Source organism: Plectropomus leopardus, chromosome 7 (genome assembly GCF_026936395.1).
Source record: "Plectropomus leopardus strain MGB_pleo_1.0 chromosome 7, ASM2693639v1, whole genome shotgun sequence".
Classification (NCBI taxonomy): Eukaryota; Metazoa; Chordata; class Actinopteri; order Perciformes; family Serranidae; genus Plectropomus; species Plectropomus leopardus.
Window position 1 is genome coordinate 3,276,202 of NC_142182.1, and position 12,872 is coordinate 3,289,073.

General features: G+C 37.0%; 1 protein-coding gene across 1 annotated transcript in view; it reads right to left on the reverse strand.

The window, feature by feature from the left end:
- LOC121949952 (apolipoprotein(a)-like) overlaps nt 1-12,872 on the reverse strand; it is a 38,801-nt gene that overhangs the window by 22,165 nt on the left and 3,764 nt on the right. The window contains exons 6-17 of the mRNA XM_088079455.1: nt 11,943-12,105; nt 11,356-11,474; nt 11,088-11,247; nt 10,776-10,960; nt 10,525-10,673; nt 10,213-10,306; nt 8,565-8,685; nt 7,277-7,351; nt 7,036-7,176; nt 4,957-5,063; nt 2,539-2,684; nt 1,972-2,133 (exon numbers count right to left, since the gene is read on the reverse strand). Of these exons, the coding sequence (XP_087935581.1) occupies nt 1,972-2,133; nt 2,539-2,684; nt 4,957-5,063; nt 7,036-7,176; nt 7,277-7,351; nt 8,565-8,685; nt 10,213-10,306; nt 10,525-10,673; nt 10,776-10,960; nt 11,088-11,247; nt 11,356-11,474; nt 11,943-12,105 (1,622 nt within the window). The remainder of the gene's footprint in view (nt 1-1,971; nt 2,134-2,538; nt 2,685-4,956; nt 5,064-7,035; nt 7,177-7,276; nt 7,352-8,564; nt 8,686-10,212; nt 10,307-10,524; nt 10,674-10,775; nt 10,961-11,087; nt 11,248-11,355; nt 11,475-11,942; nt 12,106-12,872) is intronic.

The window sequence follows — 12,872 nt, forward strand, 5'->3', positions numbered from 1 at the left end:
ATGGGATTTAAAGCATCAACATAGTGTTAAACATTTGAAAACAAAGCAAATTGACTTGCTTTCTGTAAAAAAAAACAGTGGAAGAAGAGACGAGCGACTTAAGCGCTGTAATTGTCATAAATGTATTAAATTATATTGTACTTTGTCATTTGAAAAATACATCAGACTCTCTGCTGCCCTCCGGTGGTCAAAGACTGTAACTACATGTGTTGTTTTTTGTAATTGCGCACTGTGACCACCAGAGAACAGTAAATAGACATGATCAAAAATAAATAAATTTACAATAAAAGAAATAATTAAAATAGTTAAATACATAAACAAAATCAAATGAATAAATAGGTTTATTTTAAGAGCAAATGAGAATTAAAGCAAAATATCGTAGAAAAGATAATATACAGATTAGAAGATTGTACTTTAAAAATACTACAACTCTATTGTTCAGATAATCTCGATTAAACATTAAATAAAATAAATTTTAGAATCTTAATTGAACAGTACATCAAAGACATTTTAGAGTGAAGTAAATAAATAAATAAGTAAATAAATAAAACGAATTGTTATATACTGCCCCCCGATGGTCACATTATGTAACTATATTTGGTTCTGTGTAATTAAGCACTGTCACCACCAGAGGGCAATATAGAGACATATCTATAAATAATAAATATATAAATACTAAGAGGAAGTAAAAATTAAGGCTCAGTACCACAAAAGAAGAAATGAAATTGATGAAACTATTGAAAATATACTTTGAGAAAAATACTACAACTAAAATGATTCAACACTATAAGATAATCTTTTTTTTTTTTTTTTTTTAAATAATATTGAAAAAAGTCTTTAGAATAACATTGTAATCAGGTATACTTTACTTTGACATCAGAATATAACAACAACGTCTCTACACTGTCCTCCCGTGGTCACAGGTGTAACTACAACCGCTTATTTTTAATTACGAACTGGGACCACCAGAGGGCAGTGAAGAGACATGACATAAAATAAACAAATGAGAAATAAATAAAATTAAAGCAAAATGTTGCTAAAGACAGTAAATTGATTAGAGATTAGAAAACATACAATAAAATCATGAGAAGCACAGTTTAAAACCACTACTTACTAAGGATGCTCTGAAACTTTAGATCAATCTTAATTAAACATGAAAAAAATGGGATTTTAGAATTTTTGTAATTTATTTTATCATACAATGTCGAATACATTTACATTTCGAATACAAAATACATTTGATTACAGTGTTATTCTACAGACCAGTTTAAATAATTTTTTCAGTATGATGATCCTAAAATGGTGGAACATTTAAGTTATAGAATTTTATTTAAGTACATTTTTAATAATATAATTATATTTTTCTTGGCTATTTATGTTGTCTTTGGCTGCACTTTGCCTTATTTTATTTCCTGTTTGTATTTATTTATTATCTGTGTGGTCACAGTGCGTAATTATACAGAAACAAGTGCTGTTATAATCTGTGACCACCATAGGGCAGTGCAGAGATTGTTGTAATATTCAAATTATATAATTTATTAGAATGTTATTCTAAAATCCCTTTTTGTGTAATTTTTTTTAAGATTGCCTTAAATTGTCAGAAAATAATCCACTTTTAATAAATGCATTGTATTTTTTGTAATCTGTATTTCTTTTTCTGTCTTTTGCAATATTTTGCTTTATTTTTATTTCCTCTTAATATATATTTACCTTTTGGCTTATTTTTATTTTGTGTTGTCTTTGTGTCCATAGATAGCTGAAACCAAAGAAGTAGTTTCTTTTGTGTGTTTTCTAAAACGCATGACTTCCCCATTTCCATTGTATGTTTTATTGTTCAGCAACCAGGAACATGATCTGTTCAATGTTCAATGTAACAAAATCATCTGTTTTCACATCAGATAATATCAGGCAACAGCAGTCACGTTGCAGTACATCTGTGTAAAAGTACATGTTTAAGGTGGATGGTTTTCAGTTGTCATTGATGGTCTTCTCTATCCAGTCGAGATGCTTGGAGACTTGAACATAGACGCCGGGCTTCATGGCCCTGCCGCAATTTAGGGGGCCCCACGATGTCACCCCCTGCAGGATGTACCTGTTATTCTTAATACACACCATGGGACCGCCGCTGTCACCCTGCAGCAAGAAAATAAATGTTTTAGTTTTTGGTCTAAAACGAGAGAGGAAAAGAACACCAGCAAAGCAGGAAGGAAGAGAAGTTTTAGGTCTTTGAACTACAAGTGACACAGATATGGAAAATGTATATTCAAAAACAGATGTAGGTCAAATATTTCTGAAGAATTCAAACTTGTATAAAATTGTATGCCCTGGGTCTGAAATTACACGTTTGGCAATAATTGCAATTATTAACAATAACATTTAAATAATAATCTGCTGAACTCTGAGTCCATTAGGACAAGGAGCAACAAACAAGTCCAATTAACTAATTTAATAGACATATCGCAAAAGACACTGTGGCAAACAGCAAAGCACAACGCTATGACATTTTCTAAAATGTTCATCAGTTCTACTTTTTCATACCCCGCAGCTGTCTGCTCCTCCCTCGTTGTATCCAGCACACATCTCATCGTCTTTGATTCTGCCGTTCCAGTGCTCAACATCATCACAGACCTTTTTCTCGATCACAGGGACACTAGTTTCCTTCAGCACGTCCGAAACTGTCCCATCTGCAACACACCTCCATACAGTTACTGTCGTGTAAAATACCCCAACACTGTCCAGAAAAGTGGCCCATCACACAAGTTAACCCTTTGATGAAAAGACAAAAACACTTGTGTCTCAAAAATACTTTGAAGAGAAACACCTGTGGCAGGCAGGATGCAGTAGACTTTAATATGCAGCTGACAGAGAGAAAAGCCAAGCCACACCCCAGCAGATGACTTCAGGTGCTTTTACACCTGAGAGTCCGGATCAAGGTCCGAATCAAGGTTCACATTTTTTTCACATTGTATAAATTTAGTCCAGTTTCACACTGCAATTAATGCGAACAAACTAATGGACTTTACATGATAAACGTACATCATATCATCAACTACTTGGTTTGCATCTCTATACTTAACATTTACGTGTTGGTTTTTTTATCTGGTGCCTATGTTATCAAGTTAGAGCATCCACGTTGCCCACCTGAGCAGCGGTGGTCAGGAGCGTGTCAACTGCGGTATATCTAGATAAACTGTGGTTCGCCATATTTCTACACGTGCCGCGCATGTTCGTCAGCAGGAATAGAAAATTGTGTTTTGATTATTATATTGACTCTATAACAGAAATAAGGAAATGCAAAGATGGCTGTTTTTCTACAACTTCCCTGCTTCCCTCAACAACAACAGCCCTCTGACAGACAGAATCTGTGGACAGAACCCATCAGCTGCTGACACAAGGCATTTTACTTTGAAACATTTAAAGGATTCTAAAGACTGCTGAAAAAAAGCGGGCTATCTTTGCAGTACGGTAGAACAAATTTGAAGTACAAGGAGGAATCGGTGGATTTAAGTCTCTCCCCATGTGCTTTCGCAGCTCATTTTGTTTTGGTAACGTCGGTGTTAGCCTGCCATAATTTCCTGTCACTGGTACATAAGTCTGAACCTTTCATAATAATGCTTTCACACTGGACATGAACCGGACAGTGGTTCAGTTTGAGACCACCTCCTTTGGTTGGACCAAGGTTCAGCTGTTTGGTCTGGACCATGGACCAGGGGAGGTTTCACACCTGTCATTTTGGTTCAGATCAAACTGAAAAGTCCGAAGGTCTGGACCTAACAACATAGCTGTGAAGGCACCCGTAATGTAAACAGCTTACAGAATCTTTAAATACTATGTTGTGCCTTTGATCTACTTTCATGTACCAAAAAAGTTATAAATCTTGGCCTCATGCATAGAAATATGCATAGCTCACAGACTGCAGCCTCACTTTTCCTTCCCTGTTCAGCTTTTAAGATCGAAAAAAAAAAAACAAATTATAAATGATTCAACTCAGAAGTGCAAGTTCCAGCTTTGGGACCTCTGTTGGTTTAAACTCACAAAATATAGATAAGTTACAGTATATTTGAACGTTTGATTGTATACTTGATCGTGCATTTGAGCAAATATTTGAGTACATATGACCTAAGACAGTTTGTGATACTTATTAAGATTAACCGTCTGTTGCTTTTTTTCTAAGCTTGAATCATCAGCATCATTTATCTCCAAAGCAATATCATCATTATCTCATTTCTAATCACAGAATATCTAGGGTATTTTTAATTGAAAAGCTAAAAATGTGTTCAAAATGCTACCTTTTCCTTAAATATGGGCTCAATTCAAATAATTTTGCTTTTATAACGGATAACTCTTGTCATGTTTGTCCCTTTTGCAACTTTGCCTTAAAGAATTTGTAGAGCAACCAGTAGTTACTGCAGGTTTACCTTAATTTAGTATTTCTTCTAATTTCTTCTGGGTAACTTTTATGAAAACAACTGAGTCATATTTTCATTTGCAGAAAACAACCAATCAGAGCTGAGGAGACAGTAACAAAGCTGTCAATAATGTCAATCACTGCTCATGAATTGCAGTCAAACTGTCAAACTGTGCAGCACTGATCAAACGTGAATCAAGTTTGCGTTACCTATTTATCATCTCAAATGTTTTTAGAAATGTGTTTTTCAGCCGCATTATTTATCTCATTTTACAGATTAACACATCACTAAAATGTGTTTCTGTAAGGGTCTAAGGACAGAGGGATGAAATATGCTGTAAAGCCCTCTGAGGAAAATTGTGATTTGTGATGATGAGCTTTATAAAATGTAATAATAATAATAATAATAAAATCGAACTGAAAACATTTAAGGGATGTTGAGGACCAGCCAGAGTCCAAACTTTTCAAAACGACCACACTCTCCACTTGACTTTGTCCCCACAAAGACAGCAGCACAAGAGCACGCATAAACACATGACATACATTACCTTGGGTTTTACCCCATCCTGAAACGTAACACTCAGCTCTAACAGGAACCGTGTAGTCCTTCTCTGGTAGACAGACTGGCATGATATAGTCATTTATTTCTACAGGGCTGAAAACACACAAAACACCAGCATTGAAAAAAGTACTCAGATTTCCTTCTTAAAAATAGCATGGACATTGTAGAAATACTCAGTTCCAAGGAGAAGTTATGCATCCAAAGTCTTCCTGAAAGAAATACAAAAGTGTGAGCATGCCCCAGCAGGCCCATTTCAGATTACTGTATATTATATGATTAGGTTTCAAATCTGAAAGGTCGTTTTTTTGTCATTATTATTATTTTTCACCTTTAGCCAAATCTTCAATTCCTGTTAAGTGGAATGAGCTATAACCTGTCATTAGGCCCAATAACTGAACATGATGTGCAAATGCTTCCCAACACACGTGAACCACATAGACCACATGGTGGAGCTATAATTCACATTGAAAATGTTTTATCCAAACAGCCTGGCCCCTCACACTGCAAGTCCTATTGACACTAAACTGCACACGTGTGCAGCTCAATGTGCTCGACAAAAAGCCTCTGGACCATAAAGGTCGCTCTCACTAGATTTTGTGCTAATTTTCACAATGTGTAAAATGAAAAGAACTTGAGGAATTCTGAGTGTATTAAGACCAAACTTGATTTATACCATCTTGAAGGAATATACAAACTTCTGTTAAACTTCTGTTCGCAAAAGTCGGAGTTTGAACAAAATTACCCAAAACAAAGTCCTGGTAGATACGTGTTGGGGAATAAGTGCAACAAAGTATTTTCATCTTCACCCTCAGTGGACACCAAAAATTCCAAAAATGTTTTCCTTAAAAACTACTGGACAGAATTTGACGACATTTAGTACGCATGCTCTGGGACCAAGTATTAACCAAAATCTGAAGTGCCATGTTGATTGGCAGAAGTGGGTGTGGCCTCTTAAATTTTAACTTATAACTCAAGATGACTTTAACTAACGCTGATGAAACTCACAAGAGACATCTGGAGTGACGTTCTGAACGCGCCTACTCAAAAATACCCCAATCAGCCACATGGTGACTCTGCAATTAAGGCCAACATTGGAAAGCCCACACCCTTCATATCATAAGCCCGATTGATTTGATATTTGCCACAGAAGTCCAGCTCACTTGTTTCAAAGATGACTCTTGGACCATTAAGGTTTGCCCAATAGATTTCCCCCTATTATGAATTGTTTGAAAAAAAGTTAATTAAAAGAACTCGATGAATATTTAGTTGATTAACACAAATGTGATACACAGCAAAAGCAAGATCGGTCAAAAAACGTGGCCGACATTGATGGAAAAAACATTGCCCGGGGCGGGGCTTAGCAGGAAATGGGCCATAACTCGAGTTTTCTCTGAGGAATCTTGATTAAACTTGATCGTGATCTGGTACGACCATAAGAGAGTACAGACCAAGTTTCATTCTATTTCTAAAAGAAAAGTGACAATGATGGTATTTTGAGTGTACTGGTCCTTCTATAGACAGATGTGAACCTGCGCACTGCTGCTTCCTGCTTTGGATTATAAAATTGATGCAAACCCTTGTACAATACTTTAATGGTGCAGCAGGTAAACATGTAGCTGATTTTAACTAAGATACATGCTAATGGGCACTTTTGATACTTGTGGGTAGAATAATAATATATTATTCATTAAATTCTGTATTTATAAGATGAGTCTTCAAAGTAAGATGAAGTTATCAGTAAATTGAAGCTCAGTAAGAAGTACAATATTTGCCTCTGAGGTGTAGTGGAGTAGAGGTATAGAGTAGCTGAAAATGAATATACTCAAGCAAATAAAATAGTCTAAATTCTTGCTTGTGTTGTACGTCGCTTTGGATAAAAGCGTCTGCTAAATGAAACTGTAGAATTGTAGAATTGTAGAAATAACACGTGCTTGAGTAAATGCACATATTAACTTTCAACCATAAAGTGGCACCATTGAATTAAGAATAGTTGTATCAGTGTCATTACAACTTAGTATTTGCACTAGTATTATTAGAAGTGATAGCAGGATGGTTCAGTTTTTACCTCTGCAGTTTGACAAGAGCAATGTCACTATCACCCGGTCCAAGTACAATTTTCTCCACGTTCCTCTTCTGTTGTGATGTCTCTTCTTTTTTCAAATTATGGGCACCCAGGGTTACCACGTAGTTTCCAGGGTCGTCGGAACTACAGCAAACAAAAAACATCAATAAACACACTCATGAGCTGTACAGTGATTACAGGATTTAGATTTGATGATGATATATTTTTTGTAATTGGCTCTGACTGGCGCATGCAGTGTTTAGCAGTAAGGATCCAGTGAGGGTTAAGTAGACTTCCACCACATTGATGCATTACATTCCTGGTAGAAAGAGACACAAAGAAACATATTAAAGTATAACCGACGATATAAAAATATAACTTATTAAATATACAATATTATTTCAGTAATTTACAGATACAGAACCCCTTCAAATGCAGCAGTTTGTTTTCAAGGGGAATAAAAAACATGGACTTAAACAGACATCACAACTAAAATAAATGAATGAAATAAGAATATGATGAAGATACTGAAATATAACAGCCAACATCCACTGTTAAAGGTCCAATGTGTAGGATTTAGGGGCATGTTTTGGCAGATACTTAATATAAAAGTCATGACTATCTTTTCATTAGTTTACAGTCACCTAAAAATAAGAATGGGTAGGTAGGTCCTCTTCCACAGAGTCCAGCATGTTATTCTACAGTAGCCCAGAATGGACACATCAAACACAAGCTCTAGTTACAGCTGTTTGCATTTTTACATTTATAGCGTCTGCCACTGTAGTTCTCCTAAAAGCTTAGCACATGAGAAGTTTCAGTTTAGCAACCTCATTGCTAGATGCTAATAAATCCTCCACACTGGACCTTTAATATCAGATTTCTCAATTTTAACAACTACAGAAAAATATCCCAGAAAATATGATTCTCTCTACACATATAATGTATTTGTTTTAATAATATTCAATACTAGTTTCTACATATTTTGATTTTGGTCATCTTGGTGCATGGTCCTCTTTTGATTCTGACATTGACTATGTAAGAGGGTCGTACTCGGTAAAATATGGGTTTTATTTTGCAAATTAATTACATTACACCACAGTCCCATTGTTAAAATATTGGATATTGTTTGCCTGTTTTCACAAAGATGTATCCATCAGATTTTCCAAAATATAAGTAACCTGCAATGTATGAAAAACCCAGGTCTTTTAAAAATATTTAGGCTTACTGCTCTTCTGAAGGTATTTCCAAGTTCTTGAAAGACTCTTCAGAAGTTCTGAATATAAGAAAAAATCTTCAATCTGTTTATTATTATTAATAATAATAATAATAACAATAAAAACGTTTAACTTGTTTCCCTAATTGTGACTGTCTGGATTTTTCACCCGTTATTTATCTAGAAAAACTGATGGTTATCTCTGTGACCTCACTGTATACACTGGAGGAACAAAGTGAGGCATCATCTTTTGAAAACCCAATATCACTGAAACTTTTAACACATTTTGTAAATGTTGCAAGTCGCTTGTTCTACTCACAGGATCAAGAGGTAGATTTGCCACGGCCACGAGTGAGGATTAGACTCGCAGCCATCCACAATCCGACCCTGACAACGTTTCGGTTTGAAGACTGGAGTCCCACATGTCCTTTCAACTTTGGCTAGTTATTAAGAAAGATCAAAGTCATGAACTCTCACAAAATAAGTGAAACACAAACATTGACTTTGTCTGAACTGGTATCATTTATCAGGACTTAAAGTTTATAGCCATGGCAAGCCGCATGTGAGGCTAAGGATCATAACATACAATAAAAAAAGTAAGATGAACAAAAAGGGACTTTATTACTAGATCCTTAACATTAGAGAGAAAGAAGATTTAGAGTTTGACCTCAGCAAAACCCATCTGATTCGAACATTTGCATTTTCACATACAATTCTTCAGATTAATGTCCAGGTAATTTCAGGTTAACATGTGTGACAGGCATTTTAGAAATAAAATCAGATGGAGGCTCTAGGACATTTTTTTTTCTCATGAACAATTGTGGATTTCCCAAATGATGTACCGACTGTTAGGCATCATTTTATCACAAATAACTTGAAAAATAGTGCATGTAACTGTTGTAAATGGGAAAGACAAATCTCCCCAGGGGAGCATGTATACAGCCCTCTAGATGAATAGAACTGTTTGACTCTATAAATGTGCTTTTGATTGACATTTACAGAATGCTGTATAGGCTGCAACAAAAAATAAAACAATTAGTGAAGTTGGCAAACAGCTTTAAAACACTGTTTTCCATCTCTCAACTTATATTTAATCTCCTTCTTATCATATCAACCACAGTTATTTCAGCTAAAACTGTGTGTACGCCTGCTCTAAAGAATGCATGCCATATGTGCCATTCTCACTGCACATTCCTCCTTTATAAATGTATCCATTATGTTTGGAAAAACAGCATACAAATGTTTTTTGTGCATATACATCATATGTGCATGTGGCCCTGGGCTTTTCCTACCACGCCAAGTTAGAATGTCTGTTGTGAAAAGGTTTATTTCTCTTCTGTTGGGTTTTTGCATCTCTTGGTGAGGATCGTGGATTCGGGTCAGGATTCCTTCAGTGTTCATTGTTCAGCAGATTTTTACCAGGAGCCGAATTTTCACAGAGGTCTCTTCCTCTCCAAAACAAACACACCAGGTGATTTAAACTGGTAAAAACACAGAATAAAGCAGTTCTGCAGGCAGCAGACAGACTGCTAGCCCAGCACCTGTTAATGTGTGCTCAACTTTTTTCTTATCTAGGAGATTTTTACCAAAAGCTGAGCTATCAGCAGAGATCTCCTCTTCTCCAAAAGTGGACCAGTGATTTAAATTGTTAAAACAGTAAAGAAAGCAGTTTTAGGTAACAAAAACACTATTTTTTGACCCTGGTCTTCGCAGAGGGGCTGCTAATCACAGTGTTCGGGACAAAAATGCAAATGATCCCTATCTAGAACTAGTGTTTGGTTTGTCCAGAGCTTCTGCAGAAACATGGTGGAAAAGACACTTATTATATTCCATTCATGCCAATATATCTAACTAAACCTTATATACTGTTCCTTTAATGGCAATAGTCACTGGAAAACGCATGTACGCAGAGTCATTAAAATATTCAGCAATTACTTGTAACTTACATACAAAAAGGGTTCACATACCACAGTTTGGGATGTCACAGTAGTCCCATCTCGTGTTATTGTCAGTAGTGTAACACCACGGTCCCCTCACATCGTCTTGTGGGTTTCTGCAGCTCTAACAGTGACATACAAGGAAGGAATCAGTGAATTCTAAACAAAAATAATGATTTACCAACTTTTAACATGAATTTGTTCAGAAAATCCAAAGAGAAAATTCAACAGTCTACGCAGGAAACCACACACACACACACACACACACACACACACACACACACACACACACACACACACACACACACACACACACACACACACACACACACACACACTTACATTTCCCTCCAGACCCTTGTCGGGGTGACTCTCTGGGGTGAAGCTCTTGTGGAGGTGAGGGCTCTGGGCACTCCAGGCCTGGCAGGTCAGACCCTTAGAGGTGACGGAGGTTGGACCTCGATATGTTGCTCCATTTCCACTCTTACAGTCTAATGCAGCAAAAAAAAAGGAAAGAAAAAAGAGAGACCAAATAAATCAGAAAACAAACTAAAAATGTGACAAACCCATGTCTCAAATGTTGACTAACTGACCTTTAGGAGGTCGCGCTGCATTGGAGGGGGTTCCAGCAGTAGGGCGCTCAGCTGGGGGTGTAGCTTCTGAAGAACTGGGGCATTTCTCCAGGCTGCAGTACTCCCAGCGGACATGAGGGTCTACAGTGTAACACCAAGGAGCTTCGTCTCCGTCAGGGTTCCTGCACAGGTTGCTCCTGAGGTCCCTGTTGAAAGAGAAAACCTGGAACTTCAGGACAGCAAGAATTAATGTTGTACAAGATTTTTGGTTTCACTCTTAGCATCAAAGGAGCCAATTGTCTCTGTTCACTTGTTATGGCTATCTGAACTCACCCGTTGGGGTAGTTCTGTCGAGTATAATTGTGACTGTGAGGAAACATGGTGCTCCACGCCTGACATCTTATTCCACTGATGGTCTCTGCTGTTTGGCCACGGTAACTTGATCCATCCCCCTCATAGCAGTCTAGTTCCTCTGGAGGGCTCTCTGTACCACCTGCAGCAAGAGAAAGAAAATCAAGCTGATTACGACATGCTCTCTACCTTCATCACCACTGACATTAATATTATTGTAAATGGGTCAGAAATCATCATCACGTTATACCTTCTTCTGCCTCACAGCTCGGCACATCGCAGTACTCCCAGCGAGTTTCATTGTCAGTGGTGTAACACCAGGGCTTAATTCCATTGTCGGGGTTACGACAGTAGTTTTTATCCAGGCCTCTGACAAACAGCAGACAGTAATAATGATGAACACAGATATGACATGTTTAAAGCTTCTGAAAATGTCAAACTCACCATTAGATTAGATTAGATAAAATCAGTGTTGCATTGTTGATCAATATTTACTTCTGGACAAACTTTACTCTATTCGTGTCTCTCCAAATACTTTATTCACATTGTCATAATAAACACCAGCGAGTCAGTATCAGTGGGAGCTAATCTTATTATTTGACTATTGAAACAGGAGCAGGGCTGCTCCTCGAAAATAACAATCACAATTTTTCAATTAAATACAATTGAAATCAAGATTATTGATATATATATATGCATGCTGCACATTGTGATTGCATTCATTGCGATGTAGTATATTGTATGTTTTTTCGTTGGGCCTTTCCACTAATAAACTTTCTTACGACCCCTCCCCCCAGCCACCCACCAAAAAAAAACTGCAGTGACAGTAGTTCTTACTTGCAGGGGTAGTTATCTGGCCCGCGGGTGGGGACATGTGGCGTCTGAGCCGACCAGTCTTGGCACGTTTTGCCAGATTTAGTCACAGCAATTGTGCCTCGGTATGATTCACCGTTACCACTGGCACAGTTCATCTCTGGTACGATGGTGGGAGGCTCGGATGCTGAGCGAAAAAGATGAGATGGATTGGTTGTAGAAGTGGGAAAAAAAGCATCAGCATTTTAAGAAATGCCAAAATAAATAAATGAATAAATAAAAATATTATCTAGATACACTACCGTTCAAAAGTTTGGGGTCACTTAGAAATTTCCTTATTTTTGAAAGAAAAGCACTGTTTTTTTCAATGAAGATAACATTAAACTAATCAGAAATACACTCTATACATTGCTAATGTGGTAAATGACTATTCTAGCTGCAAATGTCTGGTTTTTGGTGCAATATCTACATAGGTGTATAGAGGCCCATTTCCAGCAACTATCACTCCAGAGTTCTAATGGTACAATGTGTTTGCTCATTGTGTCAGAAGGCTAATAGATGATTAGAAAACCCTTGTGCAATCATGTTAGCACAGCTGAAAACAGTTTAGCTGGTTAGAGAAGCTATAAAACTGACCTTCCTTTGAGCAGGTTGAGTATCTGGAGCATCGCATTTGTGGGGTCGATTAAATGCTCAAAATGGCCAGAAAAAGAGAACTTTCATGTGAAACTCGACAGTCTATTCTTGTTCTTAGAAATGAAGGCTATTCCATGCGAGAAATTGCCAAGAAACTGAAGATTTCCTACAATGGTGTGTACTACTCCCTTCAGAGAACAGCACAAACAGGCTCTAACCAGAGTAGAAAGAGAAGTGGGAGGCCCCGCTGCACAACTGAGCAAGAAGATAAGTACATTAGAGTCTCTAGTTTGAGAAATAGACGCCTCACAGGTCCTC